The following is a 19,960-nucleotide window of genomic DNA, read 5'->3' on the forward strand; positions in this document are numbered from 1 at the left end:
CTCTCTTCCTTGCCTCCCCCCACTTCTCCTCCGCCTACTCCTGTGCCTACCCAGAACTGTGTGTTCCTGTCCCTGGTCCCTAGAGCCTCCCCCAACAGGGGAAGGACAAGGAGGGAGGGGTGATGCACAATCATTGCAATAAAGAACTTTCAATGTTTGCTGGCAGCCATTGCCCCCCTTCCTTGCTGAACCCCAATATTGTTTGGGCAGTAATGTGTCCAGCCCTGGAGAGGGATCATAATTAGTCTAAGCCAGTCATGGCAATCCCATTCCCTTTGCTTTCCCAGCCTCCCTTGCAGCTAGAGGTGGTCAGGTGACCCAGTTGTAGCCATGGAGATGTGGAGACGTCAGCCCGGAGACGTTAGGGCAAGATAAGAAGGTACCCCAGGAGAAGCACTCTGCCCTCACCCCCTCCCCAGTCCAGCCTCTACCCAAGGCTTTCTAGCACATGGTGAGAGGATCTGACGTTAGGAGCTGCTGTGAAGGCATTTGCTGAGAGGAGGTGAAGAGAACTGCAGGTCTGCCAGCACCCAAACAAATGCCAGCACTTCCATCTCTAGACTTCTTCATGCCTGAGAAATATTGGGTTGGCCAAAAAGTTCATTCGGATTTTTTCTGTAAGATGTTATGGAAAACCCCAAATGAATTTTTGGCCAACCCAACATATGCCCCCTTTGTTTAAGTCGTAATTACTTGGGTTTTTGTTGCTGTTGTTGTTACTTACAGTTGAATCCAGTCTTAACTCATAAACCTAATGGTTAATCTAAGGATTCATTATCCCAGAACTACAGAATCCTGGGGCTGGGAGAGCATCTCAATTTCATTATCACTCTCCCTCATTTATGGGAATCTCCTCTCCAGCATCCCCACCGAGGGATCAGTGACCCTCCGCTTGCACATCTCAGTGACCGGCACCTCAGGACTGCCTAAGGAAACCCAGGTTTGATGGCTCCAGGGGGTATAAAATTTTTATATTAAGTGAAAACTAAATTCCTTACAATTCCACCCATCTGTCTTAGTATGCATAATTGGGAAAGAACAGGGAATTGTAGAAAGCTTAGGAGGTGGAGTTGGATGGGTTTAGTAGCAACTTTTTCTAATTACATGACATTGGGCAAGTTACTTAACCTCTCTGATCCTTAGTTTCTTTTATCTATAAAGTGGACACAATGAATTCTCCTTCCCAAGGTCATTGTGAGAATTTTCTAGCACAGAGTAAGCCTATAGCAATTGTTTGTGGTCTGACCCCTTAACACACAGATTGTGTCAGCTAGCTGTCACATCTGAAAGTCTGGCCCAGAAAAGAGGTGAGAGCCCAGGAGAGGGGACTGGTAAGTTTTGATGCAGGGCAAAGAATATGGGCCATTGTAACTCCCCACCAGAGATGTGTGTGTGTGTATGTGTGCCTGTCTGCTTGAGTACTTGAGGGGCAATGAGGGCCTCCCAGGGAGGTGTGATTGTTCCTCAGAAATGGAAACATAGGTCTTCCCTGGTGGCACAGTGGTTAAGAATCCGCCTGCGCATGCAGGGGACACGGGTTCGAGCCCTGGTCCGGGAAGATCCCACATGGCGCGGAGCAACGAAGCCCGTGCGCCACAACTACTGAGCCTGTGCTCTGGAGCCCACGAGCCACAACTACTGAAGCCCGCATGCCTACAGACCGTGCTCCGCAACAAGAGAAGCCACTGCAATGAGAAGCCCGTGCACCGCAACGAAGAGTAGCCCCCGCTCGCCGCAACTAGAGAAAGCCCGCATGCATCAACGAAGACCCAATGCAGCCAAAAATAAAATAAATTAAATAAATTTAAAAAAAAAAAAGAAGAAGAAGAAGAAATGGAAACATTCCCAGCCTGGCTGGGCCTGTTCCACAACCTTGTCTCCAGTCCGTCAGCCTCATCCTGCCTGGCCCCAGACCCATTCCTCCTTTTCGGAGGACACCTGCCCTGATGGGGCGAAAAGCTTGATGTAACATCAAGGAAGACGCTTATTCAGCAAGAACACCCAGGAGCCTGGGGAAGGTTTGCAAGACGGGATTTAATTGCCAAGAATCCAATTAGAAGATGGAGGTGCCGGTGTAGGGGTGGCCAGCCAGGGAGAGGTGGTGGAGGAGGAGCGCCGTGTGGCGTGCCGGCCTGGGTGAGTGTCCTCACTCTCTGGAGCGTCCAGCATCGAGGCAGATGCCGAAGTTGGTGTTGGTGATGGAGCCCACGATGGTCTTGTCCACCTCACAGGTCAGACCCCGCTCACAGGGACACTTGTAGTAAACCCCATAGAGGGTCTGCAGAGACACGGAGCCAGTGGAGTCACAGGCTGTGGGAGCCACTTTGGGCATCGCCTGCCCTGCCTGACTCGTCTGTCTTTTCACATGGTGCTTCTCCGGACTGCCTCCCCAGGGGGCGCTGTGGGCCTGGAGGACTTGGGTTCTGGTCTCTGCTCTGTAGGCTCACTTGCTGTTATTAACTTGCTCTCTCTGGGAAGCCTCTATGTACCCATCCATGAAACAGGGATAACAGATGGCTGCCCCACCCATCTCACTGGTCTGTGGTGAGGGTCAAGAGAGGTGATGGGATGGGAAAGGGCTTTGAAGCCTGCTGACCTCCCTCTCTTCATCTCCTCAATTCCGTGTCCAGACGGAGCCTCCTCCCTGATCCCACCCACCCCGCCCCCCAAGCCTCGAGGGCCCTCCGCCTCGGAGCTGTCCTCCCCGCCCCCTCCCCGCCCCGCCCCGGAACTCACAAAGGCGGAGCACCCGCTGCTCTCTCTGGCCTTGGGTGCGCAGCGGGCCAGGCTCAGGCCGGTATCGCGGTGGCAGCACTTGCTCTTGCACTGGATGCTGTTCAGGCAGAGTTCGCCCTCTTCCTGCCAGGGGCAGCCCATCAGCCCAGGCCCCCCTCCGTTTGCTCCCTTCTCCACCCAGAGCCCCACCTCGCTACCCACTACCCGGTTGGGGGGGGCCATGTGTGAAGGAACCCAACCCCTGGGGCTGGCGGCCTCTCCTCCCACCCCGACCCCCCATCCACCCACGTGAGAAGCGGGCAGTGTGGTGCCAGAGAAGCAGCCCCGGGTTGGGGACAGGACACCTGGCTTCTAGGACTGGCTGCGCTACCAACTCCCTGGGTGACCCTGGGCAAGTCACTGGCCCACCCTATGCCTCAGAGTTCCCATCTGGAATGGACACTTGTGGCCCCCAAACCTCTCTGGGTCCCCCAATCCCTCCAGGAGCCTGTGAAGGTTGAGGACCCTCCCTCCCTGGAAAACTCCTCCCTCCCTCCCCCCACAGACTCTTACAAATAATCTCAGGGGCATCCCGGACCCTCCGAGTCCATGCATGGCCCTGAGTTAAGAAGCTGTGAACTGAGTTCTTAACCCAAAGGGCTTTCGCAATTGTGCCCTTGGTGGAGAGGCAGCGTGGGCAGTGGTGGGAGCCTGGCTCTGGAGCCTGCCAGCCCGGGCGCCAACCCCTGCTCAAGACTTTCCAGCTGTGTGACCTCAGGCAGGTGACTGAACCTCCCCCTGTGTCATCTTTCCATTTGAAAACGGGGTTGATCAGAATAGTACCTATCTCACGTGTCTCTTATGAGGACTAAATAAGGAAGTATTCCTGAGGCATTTAGAGCTGGTCTGGTCAGGCTAGGTCAGAAGCCAGAATCACTGGGGAAGCTTTTTAAACTACTGAACCTTCTGAGCCAGAGTTTCCGGGGCAGGAGCCCAGGGCTCTGGAATTTTTTTTTTTTTTTTTTGGCCGCGCCCTGGCTTGCAGGATCTTAGTTCCCCAACCAGAGATTGAACCGTGGCAGTGAAAGCGCTGAGTCCTAACCACTGGACTGCAAGGGAATTCCGCTCTGGATTTTTATAAAGTCCCCTCAGCCCGGTTGAACCGCTGCTCTGAGCATGCTCCATGCTGATCAGCCTTCTCTGGGGCCCCCGGGGAAGGGGCGTGGGACAGGAATGGGCAGTAAAGGAAGAGACGCCTTACCTCCCAGCCCTTGGGTAGCCCCACGTGGGGACAACTTGACCCACCCAGAGGTCAAGATCCAAGCTTAAAAAGAATTCCCACCTCAGGGTTCAGATGACTCCTGCCCTGAAGACCCTCTTACCAGGTTGATAATGAGTCCCCGGGGGTCGGGGACCGCATAGGCTACTGCGAGGGTGAGGAGCAGGAGGACAAGGACCTTCTCCATGATGAATGGGCACAGCTGGTGTAGGTCGTGGCCAGCAAGTCAGGTCAGGTGGCAAAAGACAGAGCCAGAGGGGGTGGTGGGGCTATAAAAGGGGCCTCATCCACACGTGACCCACCTTCCCAGTCCCGCAGGGCCTGCTGTGGGCAGAGACCCAGCTGTGGCCAGTCTGCTGGGGTGGGTCCTGATAAGGTAGCTGGGCACCACCTGGCGTCTGGTGCCTTGTATGTGTGTGTGTGTGTGTGTGTGTGTGTGTGTTGGGCGGGGGGTGCTGATACGGCAGCATGGTTAAGAGTGGGAACTCTGGGACACTTTTACCTGTACGAGTTATTAGCTGGGCAAGTTACCTGTTCTGAATCTGTCCCCTTATCTGTCAACTGATAAGATGGGTGAGAGTTGAGTGAATTAACATATGTTATATACATAATATACATAGCCTGGAACAGGGCTCGGCCCGTGAACAGTACACATTAGCTGCCATCACTGCTGTATTCACCTCTGGTGCCCTGAGCTCTGTGGCAGGGCTGGGACTAGGGTGAGGCAAGTGAGACACCTAGAGTGTGAGCACGTCCTTAAATTTTGCATCCTAGACACCTCTCTTGCCTCACCCCAGTCTGGGCCCTGCTTTTGACCTCACCCAAACCCAGGTATGTGGCAGTATCAGGCTCGCGTGAGGAGGGGGCCCAGTTTCCCCACCCTCAACCTTCCCACGCCCCCTCGGGAATTTTCAGGCAGGGCCGGGGCCCTGGGCTGACCAGCCCTGCAACCCCTGGCCGAGGGGTGTGTGTTCTCACTCCAGGTGTACCGCCCTCCCACCCTCCCACCGGCGGTGCCTGCAGGAGTGATTTAGGGGCCCCTAGGAAGTCCTTCTCCAGCGACTCTCTCCCGTTCCTTTCCACTTCACTTAACATCTGCAATTCCAGCATTAAAGACTCACCCCTTTAGTTAAGTCTCCACTCACCCTGTCCCCTACCCCAGGCCACGTGTGAGGAGGTCTCGTGAGCCTCTGACGGCCTGGGCTGAAGGCTGGGAAGGGCACAGCTGCCTGAGTGTGCTCAGGTGTGGGACCAGAGCAGCTTTCCCTGAAGGACTGGTCATTGTAGCAAAGCACCCCTTCCCCATCCCAGAGGTGGAAGACGGCGCCGCTGGGGAGGCCCCAGACTGGCTTGCCTTTATCCTGGCTTCAAAACTCACCATCACTAGTTACATGACCTTGGCCAAGTTATTTGAATTTGTAATCTCTGTGAGCCTCAGTTTTCCTATCGAGGCAAAGAGGTTGATAGCTCTTAGTAAAATGAGGATTGAATAAGACAGTGTATGTGAAACCCCATAGAAGTGCCTGGCACATAGTAGGTGCTCAGCCCGTGTAGCCAACCCCTGTCACTCCCCCTTATAGCACTGAGGGTGGCGTAGAGAGGAGCAGCTGGAGGAACCAGCCAGGAGACCCTCAAAATGAGAGAAACCCACCCAATTCCAGAGACATGGAAATGCCATTGATTAAAGGAACACTATCTTCTCTTATTTTTATGGGACTCAGTGTTTAAAACCACTTTTCCCCATGAGCTCATCCTGACCCCTCCTTCTCTCCCCACCCTTCTGTTCCCTTCTCACCAGTCAAGACTAGGGGGCCTGGGAAGAAACTGGAACCGAGGAGGTGTTTCTATCTGTGATTGAAGCTATGAAACTGCATCAGTCCTAGTATTGCCAGCAGCCCACGGCCACCTTCCCAGAGGAGAAAGAATGGAGATTTTTCCATTACAAATGGAGAATACAGCAAAGAGAACTTTGGCAATGTTTGTGCTTCCAAAATGTAAACAAGAAGTAATTAAGGACTTTTTGGACCAAAACCTCATACGGTCTAACCACCCTTTCTCCAATGTAAAGAGTGTTTTGCTTTGGGTTTTCCCCCCACCTCAAAAAAGAACCGATTTTACTGTATGTAATGTAGATACTGCACCTCAATTAAAAAACAAACAGGGACTTCCCTGGCGGTCCAGTGGTTAAGGCTCCGCGCTTCCACAGCAGGGGGGATGGGTTCCATCCCTGGTCTGGGTACTAAGATCCCGCAAGCCACGTGGCATGGCCAAAACAAACAAATGAACAAAAGGGGGCAAAATTCTCCCTGGTCAAGTCCTACCACCTGGGATGGTGGGGGATGGGTGTTGTCATGCCTCCTGGTCAGTGGGGTTGGGCCACAGTGGCTGTAGACCCAGGGATGTGGCAAACTCCTCTTGGGTGTCACCCAGTCTTCATTCGCCAAGGTCCACCCCAGACACACAAGGACGGGCCTCTGGCAGCCATGTTAATAAATGAGACTGTCTTTGCACCCCACCACTGGACGGACTAGACAAGGAATGGACATCTGACCCAAGGCCCTCTCCTGGGATGTAGGCTTGTGCCCACCAGCTCGCCTTCAAGCTGATCTGAAACATGGAACTAGGGAAGCCCAGGAAGGCAGTTTTCTGACGTGCTGATGAAGACATGAAGAAAGCTGGACTGCAGAGGGGAGGAAGAATGGATTCGCCATTTGGGAAGAAGCAGCGTCAGCCGTGCCCTGACTTGCTGATGGATTTCCAGGTCCTGGTTACACATACTTGCACACACACACACACACACACACACACACACACACTCACACACACACACACACACACACACACACACACCCTTCCCATGGCTGCTGCATTCCTGCCCCTATGGGACCTGAAACTCCCCTATAACACATTCCCTTTACATAAGCCACAGACACAGACATCGCAGTTCTGGGAAGGGGCTCACAGCTCTGGATCAAGGTCAGATGTGCGACAGCCCTGGAGTCAGCTTGGGGAGCAGACAGGGAATCCACTCAAGACTCAGATTCCCAATCAAGAGACTCAGGTTGACTTAGTTTGGGTCCTCCAGACCCCTACTCATGATCTGCACTGGGCAGAGCCCTGAGGGGGATGGAAAGGGGAGGGGCAGTTCTCCAAATAGAGAGTGAGTTTTTGTTACCAAAGAAAGGGGAAGGATTTTGGGCAAACAAGAACAATAGACACTCGTGGCTGCCTAGTTCATAGATAACCTTTCTTTCCCAAGAAGCAGGCTCAAATTATAACTGGGATGTGCAATAATTTTAGCTTTTAAATTTACATTGACCATCCAGTCTCCATTTTATTTAGGTGAGGGTAGGAAATGAGACATTCAGTGACTTTCAGGTTACCAGTCTTTAATTCAATACTCAGCCTTTAGGGTTCCCCTCACCACCCCATTCTCCTGACCAAGATTGGATTGAGTGTGGAGTGAAGCTTATGTAGCTTCAGGAATTAGGGGAAGGGGTCTTTTTGATCCTCTGGGCCCTCAATGGCTGCTGTGAAGATGTCCCTTGTCCCACCTCATCCTTCTGGTCCTGCTGAAATTTGTGCTCTGTTCTCTTAGCGTGGCCGCTCCCTTCGCTGGTCAACAAACACATGAACTCTTTTTTTCCCATATTTATAATCCTCACTCCTTGCTAGTGTTCCCTTCAAACACATCACAACCATCCTCTGAAAAAAGCTGGGGAGACGGCCCAATGTGTCATCAGTCATTACTCCAGCGCTAGGTCCAGGACGTCTGTGTTATGTCACCCCTCTTTTAGTTTGGTCACAATCACATCTCAATATTCTACAGCTCAGGGACTAAATATTAAAGTTAGCCATCACCAAAGAAGAGAGAGTTAGTCGGGTATATAAATATACACATGACACATCAAGAATGAAAATCTGGGTAGACACTAGAGTCCTTTTTTTTTTTTTTTTTTTAATTGTTGGCTGCGCTGCATGGCATGTGGAATCTTAGTTCCCCGACCAGGGATGGAACCTGTGCCCCTTGCAGTGGAAGCGTGGAGTCTTAACCACTGGACCACCAGGGAAGTCTCTAGAGCCCTCCTTTCTTCAGGCACCACGTGGCTGTAGACAGTGCTTGTGACTTTCATCCTCCATCTCCCATCCTGTTCCTTTTGCTCTCAGCCAGCATCTCTGCTGATCAGGGTTCTTTATGCTGTACAGTGACCCAGACCTTCTAGCCCTGAGATATCTGGGCACTTGATGGGCCTGCCCCTGTGTTGGGTTACTGAAGCCTTCATTAATTTGTTTCTTCCTTCCATTAATTTTTTATACTGGACACGGCAGTAATAGGAGGCAGCCTATGCATATGTTCTACACATACCTCTCTGTTCCCTTTGTGTAACAGCACACTCTCTCCCCTGGACAGTCAGGATTTGGCACCTTACCAACATGAGTAACCCCCCTTTTAAAAAATTAAAGTATAATCGACACAGAAAGTCCACCCTTTATAGCATACAGTTCCATGAGTTTTGAGAAACACATACATCATGGAACCAACACCCCAGCCAAGATACAGAACACTTCCATCACCTAAAAAAAAATTCCCTTGTATGATTTCCCTTTATAATCAACCCCACCACCAGATCCTGGCAACCAGAAATCTGTTTTATTTCCCTATAGTTTTGCCTTTTCTATATGTAATATAGATGAAATCACACAGTATGTATATATTTCTCTTGGGGGGTGGTGTCTCGCTTCTTTTACTTAACACCTTTGAGATTCAGGCATGCTGTTGCAGGTTTCAGTAGCTACTTACGTTTTATTGCTGAGTAGTAGTCCGTTGTCTGGGTGGAAGTCCATTGTCTGGAAGTAGCCCATTGTCATTTCCCACCTGAAAGACATTTGGTTTATTTCTGAAAAGTTTTGGGCAATTATGGATAAAGCTGCTACACATATTCATGTACATGCTTTTTTTGTGTGTGTGAACACAAGTTTTCATTTCTCTGAGACAAATACCCAGGAGTGAGACGGCTGAGTCTCATGGCAAATGTTTGTTTCCATTTCTAAGAGATGTCAAACTTTTTTCTAAAGTGGCTGAACAAATATGCATTCCCACCAGCAGCATACAAAAGTTCCAGTTGCTCCACATCCTTGCCAGTACTTGACATTGTCAGTTTTGGGGGGGTTTGTTTTTAATTGAGCCTTTCTCACTGGTGTATAATGGTATGTGTGGTTTAATCTGCATTTGCCTACTGACTAATGATGTTGAGTGTTTTTTCATGTGCTTAATTGCCATCCATATATCTTATTTGAAAGAAGTATTTGTGTGGATCTTTTGCCATCCAATCTTTAATTGGGTTGTTTGTTTTCTTATTGTTGAGTTTTGAGAATTACAGATGTCATACCAGGAGCTCAAATTTGTTGATATTGTTGGGGGCCAGTAGTGACTGGCTGTATCGGCTTTGATGGAAGATTCATCCACAGTCTCCATCTGACCCACCGTGGACACATTGTTAGGGGTCTTTGAGCCAGTGCACGGTGGGATTGGAATGGGGGTGCTGAGGAAGGAGGCTGGCTAGCATTCACAGAGTGAGTCATCCTGTCCAACTGATGTTAAAAGCCTCTGCAGTAGCAGGCCTCTGGAGCACATTCTCATTGAACCCAAATACTCTCTGGTTTTTGCCCCTGTTCTGAAGGCTCCCTTTCCCCAAACTTTTACTTAACTCTCCAAACTTACTCTGTCTAAGATAATGACCATATGACTGGTCCATTATCTGCTGCCCACAAAGTGGTGTTCATCTGTACCTTAGGCCCTCTCCCCTTACAGGAGAGTTGGTATATTTCCTGAGGTGCCATAACAAATGATTACAAACTAGGTGGCTTAAAACAACAAATTTGTTCACTTACAATTGTAGGTCAGAAGTCGAAATCAAGGTGTCAGCAGGGCTGCACTCCCTACAGAGGCTCTAGGGAAGGATCCATTCCCCACCCCTTCTAGCTTCTGGTGGTTGCCAGCTTCCTTGGCTGTGGCTGCATCATTCTAGTCCCTGCCTCCATAGACATGTCGCCTTTTCTTCTTTGTCTTCTTGTCTGTGTGTCTCTTAGAAGGACACTCGTCTTTGGATTTAGGACGCCCCCCCACCCCAGATAATCTGGTAGGATCTCCTTATCTCAAAATCCTCAATTTAATTATATCTTCAAAGAACCCTTTTCCAAATAATGTAACATTCATAGGTTCTGGGGATTAGGATGTATTGATAGATCTTTCGGGGATAGATAGTTACAGCACTTGAAGTTCTACCTTCCATGAATATTTCCCTTCCCTGCTGTCCTCAGGGCCTTCCCATGGAGGGGTGGGATGTCATGCCACAGCAATCCAACGTTACCTGGTGCCAGCATGCTATCGGAACTCTCTCTAGAGCAGGCCGAGGAAGGGGCTTCAATTCCACAGTGAGAGAAGAGGCTCAACCTCCCCCCACAGGACCCACACAGCAGGGTATCACCCGCACATAGGAAGGAGGTTAGGAGGCTGGTCAGCCAAAACCAAAAACAATGTGACAAAAGTCCACTAGAGACAGGAGCCACCACCCCTGCATCTTTGCAGTCATTGATAGTGACTGATTTCTACAGCTCCCATGGGGACATAATACTGTTTTTGATTTATTATTTGGAGAGTGAGAGGGAGCACCAGGGGCATTGGCTTAGCTCTTCCTAGTATATTACCCTTTAGCTCAAGGGTCAGGGGGCCAAGGTGAGGATTCTACCAGTTCCTGAGGTGATCTGGTCTAACCATTCAGGAGCATGGGATGGGTTCAAGGCCTTGCAGTTCAGTCCTTTCATACACCTGAATCTTATTTTAAGGGTCCTATGCCCTCTAGCAACAAGACTTAATGAATTCTTTGAGCCATTGCACGTAAAGGTCTTGCAATTCATTTTATTCCTTGAATCAATAATCTAGACAACTGAGCTTGTCTTGCTTGACATTATTCATTGCCTTTATAAGCAGTCACCCTACTCTGTGTTCCTGATTTCTTCATTACCTTTAAATCTGTCTGTGGCCAAAGCTACTCAGTTCCCCAGAACTTGACCCTCAGAGGGCACATGATCCCTATTGTTTGCAGCTCATAATTTGATTAGCTGTTTCTCCTCTACGTATCATGGGCTGTGGTTTTCCCAACTCCAGACATAAACAGGAATAACAGAGCCTTTTGTCTGAAGCCTAGGGCTCTTTTTTTTTTTTTTTTCGGCCTCACAGCTTGCAGGATCTTAGTTCCCTGACCAGAGATTGAACCCGCACCTTTGCAGTGAAAGTGCTGAGTCCTAACCACTGGACCGCCAGGGAATTCCCAAGGTTAGGGCTCTTTGATGCCAATAGCGAAAACCTACTCTAGCTAATGAAAGCAAAAAAGAAGGAAATGGAAAGATAGTGGGTGAGTCACAGAGCTGAAGATGCAACAGAGCCACCTGTCTTGGGTGGGGCAGGAATCAAGGTGGCTCTGAGGCTCCCAGTAGCAGGAGTTTATGGATTATCTCTTGAGGATGTTGCCAAGGCCTGACTAAACAATACCTTTTTTTCCTCATGTCAATCCACCACCAATTCAGATTCCCTAGGGAGAGACTGATGGCCTAGCTTGGGTCACACACCCAGCCCTGTCTCTAGGGTCTGTGTACCCTGTGATTGGCTATCCCACCAGAACCTCAGAAAGCAAGAGAGGCTTCTCTCAGAGGCAGAGGAAGTTCTGCTGGTCAGGCCAAACAAAGAGTGTCCATCAGCTCCTAAGAGCTTGGCCCTAGGTTAGGGCCTTTTCTGAATGTGGGAACATACAGCCCCTGCTCTGGGGAAGCTCCCAGTCTGATGGTGGAGACACAGGCCATGCCTTGATGAACTTCCAGTCTGATGGCGAAGACTGGTCACAAAACCAGAGATTTAAGAGGAAGAGGAAACATAGGTAACAGCACAAATATGTTTAAAGCAGGGTTCTTTTTAATAGTGAAAAATTGGAAACTGTCAAAATACCCTCAAAAGGGGGAATAAATAAACAATTATTACATAAAGACTAAAATCTTGATTTTGAAAAACTAGTAATGTGAGAAAAAAATTGGATGCTAAATACGTATACATTATTATCCAACTGTGTAAAGCAGTATGTCCAGGAGGAGGGAAATACACCAATATGTTAACAGAGGTAATAATAATAACAATAGTAATAGTAATAGTAATAATAATAATAAACATTTCTGAGCACTTTTATATGTGAGGCCCTGGACTAAACATTTTACATATGTTATTTTACCTAACCGTTATGTGATAGATACTATTATCATTCCCATCTTATACATGAATGAACTGAGGCTTGGGAAATTTACATCCTTAGCTAAAAAGTGGCTGACTCAAATCTAGATCTGCCTAAAGCTCCCAGTTTGGGGTTATGAGTGATTTTTATTCTTTTATGTAACTTTCTTGAATTTTTCTATATACTAATCATGTATTTACCTATAAATTCAGGAAAAATATAGATATTTTGAAAAAGAGGGGAAAAAAAGAAATATGCAGGGGGTGGGGGAGGGACGGACTGGGAGTTTGGGGTTATCAGATGCAAACTATTACATACAGAATGGATAAACAACAAGGTCCTACTGTATAGCACAGGGAACTATATTCAATGTCCTGGGATAAACCATAATGGAAAAGAATTAAAAAAAGAATGTGTATATGTGTATAACCGAGTCACTTTGCTGTACAGCAGAAATTAACACAACATTGTAAATCAACTATACTTCAATAAAAAATGAATTTAAAAAAAAGAAATAGAGACTCTGGGAGGGCTCATGCCGGGGAGAGCTTCCCAGAGCCTCTGCTGCCAGTGTCCTTGTCCCCACGGTGGAGCGGAGCCACCACTCGCCTCTGCGGGGGACCCCCCAACACCAGCAGGACATCAAGAAACATTGGGTACTGAGCTCTGACGGCCACAGCAACAGTCAGCTCTACCCACCACCAGAGCCTCCCATCAAGCCTCTTAGATAGCCTCAACCACCAGAGGGCAGACAACAGAAGCAAGAAAAACTACAATCCTGCAGCCTGTGGACCAAAAACCACAGTTACAGAAAGATAGAGAAGATGAAAAGGCAGAGGGCTATGTACCAGATGAAGGAACAAGAAAAAACCCCAGAAAAACAACTAAATGAAGTGGAGATAGGCAACCTTCCAGAAAAAGATTTCACAATAATGATAGTGAAGTTGATCCAGGACCTCGGAATAAGAATGGAGGCAAAGATTGAGAAGATGCAAGAAATGATTAATAAAGACCTAGAAGAATTAAAGAACAAACAAACAGAGATGACCAATACAATAACTGAAATGAAAACTACACTAGAAGGAATCAATAGCAGAATAACTGAGGCAGAAGAACGGATAAGTGACCTGGAAGACAGAATGGTGGAATTCACTGCTGCGGAACAGACTAAAGAAAAAAGAATGAAAAGAAATGAAGACAGCCTAAGAGACCTCTGGGACAACATTAAACGCAACAACATTCGCTTTGTAGGGGTCCCGGAAGGAGAAGAGAGAGAGAAAGGGCCAGAGAAAATATTTGAAGAGATTATAGTCGAAAACTTCCCTAACATGGGAAAGGAAATAGCCACCCAAGTCCAGGAAGCGCAGAGAGTCCCAGGCAGGATAAACCCAAGGAGAAACATGCGGAGACACATAGTAATCAAAGTGGCAAAAATTAAAGACAAAGAAAAATTATTGAAAGCAGCAAGGGAAAAACGACAAATAACATACAAGGGAACTCCCATAAGGTTAACAGCTGATTTCTCAGCAGAAACTCTGCAAGCCAGAAGGGAGTGGCATGATATGCTTAAAGTGATGAAAGGGAAGAACCTACAACCAAGATTACTCTACCCGGCAAGGATCTCATTCAGATTCGATGGAGAAATCAAAAGCTTTACAGACAAGCAAAAGCTAAGAGAATTCAGCACCACCAAACCAGCTCTACAACAAATGCTAAAGGAACTTCTCTAAGTGGGAAACACAAGAGAAGAAAAGGACCTACAAAAACAAACCCAAAACAATTAAGAAAATGGTCATAGGAACATACATATCGATAATTACCTTAAACGTGAATGGATTAAATGCCCCAACCAAAAGACATAGACTGGCTGAATGGATACAAAAACAAGACCCATATATATGCTGTCTACAAGAGACCCACTTCAGACCTAGGGACACATACAGACTGAAAGTGAGGGGATGGAAAAAGATATTCCATGCAAATGGAAATCAAAAGAAAGCTGGAGTAGCTATACTCATATCAGATAAAATAGACTTTAAAATAAAGAATGTTACAAGAGACAAGGAAGGACACTACATAATGATCCAGGGATCAATCCAAGAAGAAGATATAACAATTATAAATATATATGCACCCAACATAGGAGCACCTCAATACATAAGGCAACTGCTAACAGCTATAAAAGAGGAAATCGACAGTAACACAATAATAGTGGGGGACTTTAACACCTCACTTACACCAATGGACAGATCATCCAAAATGAAAATAAATAAGGAAACAGAAGCTTTCAATGACACAATAGACCAGATAGATTTAATTGATATATATAGGACATTCCATCCAAAAACAGCAGATTACACGTTCTTCTCAAGTGCACACGGAACATTCTCCAGGATAGATCACATCTTGGGTCACAAATCAAGCCTCAGTAAATTTAAGAAAATTGAAATCATATCAAGCATCTTTTCTGACCACAACGCTATGAGATTAGAAATGAATTACAGGGAAAAAAACGTAAAAAAGACAAACACATGGAGGCTAAACAATACGTTACTAAATAACCAAGAGATCACTGAAGAAATCAAAGAGGAAATCAAAAAATACCTAGAGACAAATGACAATGAAAACACGACGACCCAAAACCTATGGGATGCAGCAAAAGCGGCTCTAAGAGGGAAGTTTATAGCTATACAAGCCTACCTAAAGAAACAAGAAAAATCTCAAGTAAACAATCTAACCTTACACCTAAAGAAACTAGAGAAAGAAGAACAAACAAAACCCAAAGTTAGCAGAAGGAAAGAAATCATAAAGATCAGAGCAGAAATAAATGAAATAGAAACAAAGAAAACAATAGCAAAGATCAATAAAACTAAAAGCTGGTTCTTTGAGAAGATAAACAAAATTGATAAGCCATTAGCCAGACTCATCAAGAAAAAGAGGGAGAGGACTCAAATCAATAAAATCAGAAATGAAAAAGGAGAAGTTACAACAGACACCGCAGAAATACAAAGCATCCTAAGAGACTACTACAAGCAACTTTATGCCAATAAAATGGACAACTTGGAAGAAATGGACAAATTCTTAGAAAGGTATAACCTTCCAAGACTGAACCAGGAAGAAACAGAAAATATGAACAGACCAATCACAAGTAATGAAATTGAAACTGTGATTAAAAATCTTCCAACAAACAAAAGTCCAGGACCAGATGGCTTCACAGGTGAATTCTATCAAACATTTAGAGAAGAGCTAACACCCATCCTTCTCAAACTCTTCCAAAAAATTGCAGAGGAAGGAACACTCCCAAACTCATTCTATGAGGCCACCATCACCCTGATACCAAAACCAGACAAAGACACTACAAAAAAAGAAAATTACAGACCAATATCACTGATGAATATAGATGCAAAAATCCTCAACAAAATACTAGCAAACAGAATCCAACAACACATTAAAAGGATCATACACCACGATCAAGTGGGATTTATCCCAGGGATGCAAGGATTCTTCAATATACGCAAATCAATCAATGTGATACACCATATTAACAAATTGAAGAATAAAAACCATATGATCATCTCAGTAGATGCAGAAAAAGCTTTTGACAAAATTCAACACCCATTTCTGATAAAAACTCTCCAGAAAGTGGGCATAGAGGGAACCTACCTCAACATAATAAAGGCCATATATGACAAACCCACAGCAAACATCATTCTCAATGGTGAAAAACTGAAAGCATTTCCTCTAAGATCAGGAACGAGACAAGGATGTCCACTCTCACCACTATTATTCAACATAGTTCTGGAAGTCCTAGCCACGGCAATCAGAGAGAAAAAGAAATAAAAGGAATACAAATTGGAAAAGAAGAAGTAAAACTGTCACTGTTTGCGGATGACATGATACTATACATAGAGAATCCTAAAACTGCCACCAGAAAACTGCTAGAGCTAATTAATGAATATGGTAAAGTTGCAGGATACAAAATTAATGCACAGAAATCTCTTGCATTCCTATACACTAATGATGAAAAATCTGAAAGAGAAATTATGGAAACACTCCCATTTACCATTGCAACAAAAAGAATAAAATACCTAGGAATAAACCTACCTAGGGAGACAAAAGACCTGTATGCAGAAAACTATAAGACACCGATGAAAGAAATTAAAGATGATACCAACAGATGGAGAGATATACCATGTTCTTGGATTGGAAGAATCAACATTGTGAAAATGAGTATACTACCCAAAGCAATCTACACATTCAATGCAATCCCTATCAAATTACCAATGGCATTTTTTACGGAGCTAGAACAAATCATCTTAAAATTTGTATGGAGACACAAAAGACCCCGAATAGCCAAAGCAGTCTTGAGGCAAAAAAATGGAGCTGGAGGATTCAGACTCCCTGACTTCAGACTATACTACAAAGCTACAGTAATCAAGACAATATGGTACTGGCACAAAAACAGAAACATAGATCAATGGAACAAGATAGAAAGCCCAGAGATTAACCCACGCACCTATGGTCAACTAATCTATGACAAAGGAGGCAAAGATATACACTGGAGAAAAGACAGTCTCTTCAATAAGTGGTACTGGGAAAACTGGACAGCTACATGTAAAAGAATGAAATTAGAATACTCCCTAACACCATACACAAAAATAAACTCAAAATGGATTAGAGACCTAAATATAAGACTGGACACTATAAAACTCTTAGAGGAAAACATAGGAAGAACACTCTTTGACATAAATCACAGCAAGATCTTTTTTGATCCACCTCCTAGAGTAATGGAAATAAAAACAAAAATAAACAAGTGGGACCTAATGAAACTTCAAAGCTTTTGCACAGCAAAGGAAACCATAAACAAGACGAAAAGACAACCCTCAGAATGGGAGAAAATATTTGCAAATGAATCAATGGACAAAGGATTAATCTCCAAAATATATAAACAGGTCATTCAGCTCAGTATCAAAGAAACAAACACCCCAATCCAAAAATGGGCAGAAGACCTAAATAGACATTTCTCCAAAGAAGACATACAGACGGCCACGAAGCACATGAAAAGATGCTCAACATCACTAATTATTAGAGAAATGCAAATCAAAACTACAATGAGGTATCACCTCACTCCTGTTAGAATGGGCATCATCAGAAAATCTACAAACAACAAATGCTGGAGAGGGTGTGGAGAAAAGGGAGACCTCTTGCACTGTTGGTGGGAATGTAAATTGATACAGCCACTATGGAGAACAATATGGAGGTTCCTTAAAAAACTAAAAATAGAATTACCATATGACCCAGCAATCCCACTACTGGGCATATACCCAGAGAAAACCGTAATTCAAAAAGACACATGCACCCGAATGTTCATTGCATCACTATTTACAATAGCCAGGTCATGGAAGCAACCTAAATGCCCATCAACAGACGAATGGATAAAGAAGACGTGGTACATATATACAATGGAATATTACTCAGCCATAAAAAGGAACGAAATTGAGTCATTTGTTGAGAAGTGGATGGATCTAGAGACTGTCATACAGAGTGAAGTAAGTCAGAAAGAGAAAAACAAATATCGTATATTAATGCATGTATGTGGAACCTAGAAAAATGGTACAGATGAGCCAGTTTGCAGGGCAGAAGTTGAGACACAGATGTAGAGAATGGACATATGGACACCAAGGGGGGAAAACTGCGGTGAGGTGGGGATGGTGGTGTGCAGAATTGGGCGATTGGGATTGACATGTATACACTGATGTGTATAAAATTGATGCCTAATAAGAACCTGCAGTATAAAAAAACAAACAAAACAACTAATACTAAACTTTCATTGGGTTATTTGTATGGAAATATGTTAATATAAATGTTTCAGACATTACATGAAATTTCTAAAAATCTTATATTTGTATTTGTATGGAAATATGTATGGAAATATGTTAATATAAATGTTTCAGACATTACATGAAATTTCTAAAAATCTTATATGTTCTGGTATAATGTTATAAGTAATAATCCTAGTTATTACTTTAAAATGTATATCTCAGAAATAACTAATTTTCTTGTCAACTGCATTCTTATGAACTTTCATCAAATCTTTAACCGTGGTCATTTTTAAGTCTTTTGTCATTTACAGACAGTTCTGGGTGTACTCTGATGATTTTGCAAATATGTTCCTATAAAAGGGTTTCATCTTCACGAAATTCATGGAAAAGACTCTGACAAGTACAGGTTTCTGGTAACTGACTGTACTGCTGAACTGAATGAATAAGCATTTTCAGAACTCTAATGAAAAACTGATGAACTCATAAAAGTGCTAACAAAAGATCAAGATGAAAAAAAAATTAATTACATGGGACTGAGTGAACTGATGAGGATGAGTATAATTTTTGTGACTTTCTGTCTGAATTTAAAAAAAAAAATCCCACAAGGACTCAGAGGCAAAGAATATACAAATCAATTTTCACTGCAAAGTAAAGGAGCTGTTACAGTGGAGGATTACTGGACTGAATGTCAATATTATGACATAGTATGAGTGTGTTTCATGTTTGGTAATTGCAATCATTGTTGCTTTTGTTGTGGTCATCCATGTACAATGCTTGGTGTCAGTCTATTTATCTCTTGTAAAAATAAAATACAGTGTGTGTGTGTGTGTGTGTGTGTGTGTGTGTGTGTGTGAAAAATAAATAAATAAATAAATAAAACAGGAAAAAAAAAAAAAAAAAAAAGGAAACATTGGTTCAGGGACTTCCCTGGTAGTCCAGTGGGTAGGACTCTGTGCTCCCAGTGCAGGGGGCCTGGGTTCAATCCCTGGTCGGGGAGCTAGATCCCTCATGCATGTTGCAACTGAGAGTTCTCATGCCACAACTAAGAGTCTGCATGCTGCAACTAAGAAGCCCACATACCTCAACGAAGATCCCACGTGCTGCAACTAAGACCCGGTGCAGCCAAAATAAATAAATAAATAAATAAATAAATAAAAATAAATCTTTAAAAAAAAAAAAAGAAATAGGCAACAAAAATATAAACAGGAGGAGAAAGACATTGTATTGAACAAAAAGCATATGTTAAGGTCTGAGAAGGCTCATAAGAACTGTTCTTTACTTTGTAGCTTCTATTATCACCCTATCAGTCTGCATTGCAAATACACATATATTTACATATATGTAAATACCTCACGGTCCTTGAGAGCAGGGGCCCTGTCCTTTTTATTCTATGGTTCTTGCTGAGGGAAGATATCCTCCAACATAGGGCGTAGTACGCAGTAGGCTCTTAGTAATTGTCGATTGAATGATAGGGACGAGAAACCAGTGACCCGGAAGGCGTTGCTGGCCTCCGGGGGATTGGAGGTTCCGGGAGGATGACTAGGGAGCCGGGGAGCGGTGGGATGGGATAAGGACTGCGTTCAAGAATCGGTTTTGCGGCTGGAAACCAAGCGAGAGGAATGTGACAACCGCAGCCTCACGCCTTCAATTCTTGCCTTCCCTACTCAGGAGGGTGAAGAGGGGCCTTGATTCCCAGTGGCGGGGGTGTGCAGTGGGTAGGTCGGCCACTCTGCAACGTCTGTGCCGAGTCCCGAGGCGCTGGCCACGGTGCTGAAAACAGTGTTATCGGAGGAGGGAGGGAGGAGGAGCCGGGCCGCGCGAAGGGGGAGGAGCTCTCTGGTGCTCTCAGCTGGCGGTGGGGGTGG

General features: G+C 45.3%; 1 protein-coding gene and 1 long non-coding RNA gene across 3 annotated transcripts; both read right to left on the bottom strand.

Moving 5' to 3' along the window:
• Window positions 1–16: 16 nt before the first annotated feature.
• On the bottom strand, window positions 17–4,942 carry CLPS (colipase). 2 transcript variants are annotated; one of them, XM_082345172.1, is made up of 3 exons: window positions 4,098–4,942; window positions 2,737–2,859; window positions 17–2,278 (listed from the first exon to the last, which is right to left on the bottom strand). In XM_082345172.1, exons 1-3 carry the CDS (start codon window positions 4,179–4,181, stop codon window positions 2,147–2,149), a joined length of 339 nt encoding a protein of 112 aa, XP_082201298.1. In that variant the 5' UTR covers window positions 4,182–4,942; the 3' UTR covers window positions 17–2,146. The 2 variants fall into 2 exon arrangements, with proteins under 2 accessions (XP_082201298.1, XP_082201299.1); XM_082345173.1 differs by lacking the exon at window positions 4,098–4,942 and adding an exon at window positions 3,289–4,088 and having other exon boundaries at window positions 21–2,278.
• Window positions 4,943–8,659: 3,717 nt separating this feature from the next.
• Window positions 8,660–19,890, bottom strand: LOC309607064. Its single transcript, XR_014232229.1, has 2 exons — window positions 19,445–19,890; window positions 8,660–8,870 (listed from the first exon to the last, which is right to left on the bottom strand). It is a non-coding gene; the product is annotated as an uncharacterized lncRNA (long non-coding RNA).
• Between the last annotated feature and the right edge of the window lie 70 nt (window positions 19,891–19,960).

This window comes from Balaenoptera borealis (genome assembly GCF_965194805.1).
Source record: "Balaenoptera borealis genome assembly, chromosome: 12".
NCBI classification, from domain to species: domain Eukaryota; kingdom Metazoa; phylum Chordata; class Mammalia; order Artiodactyla; family Balaenopteridae; genus Balaenoptera; species Balaenoptera borealis.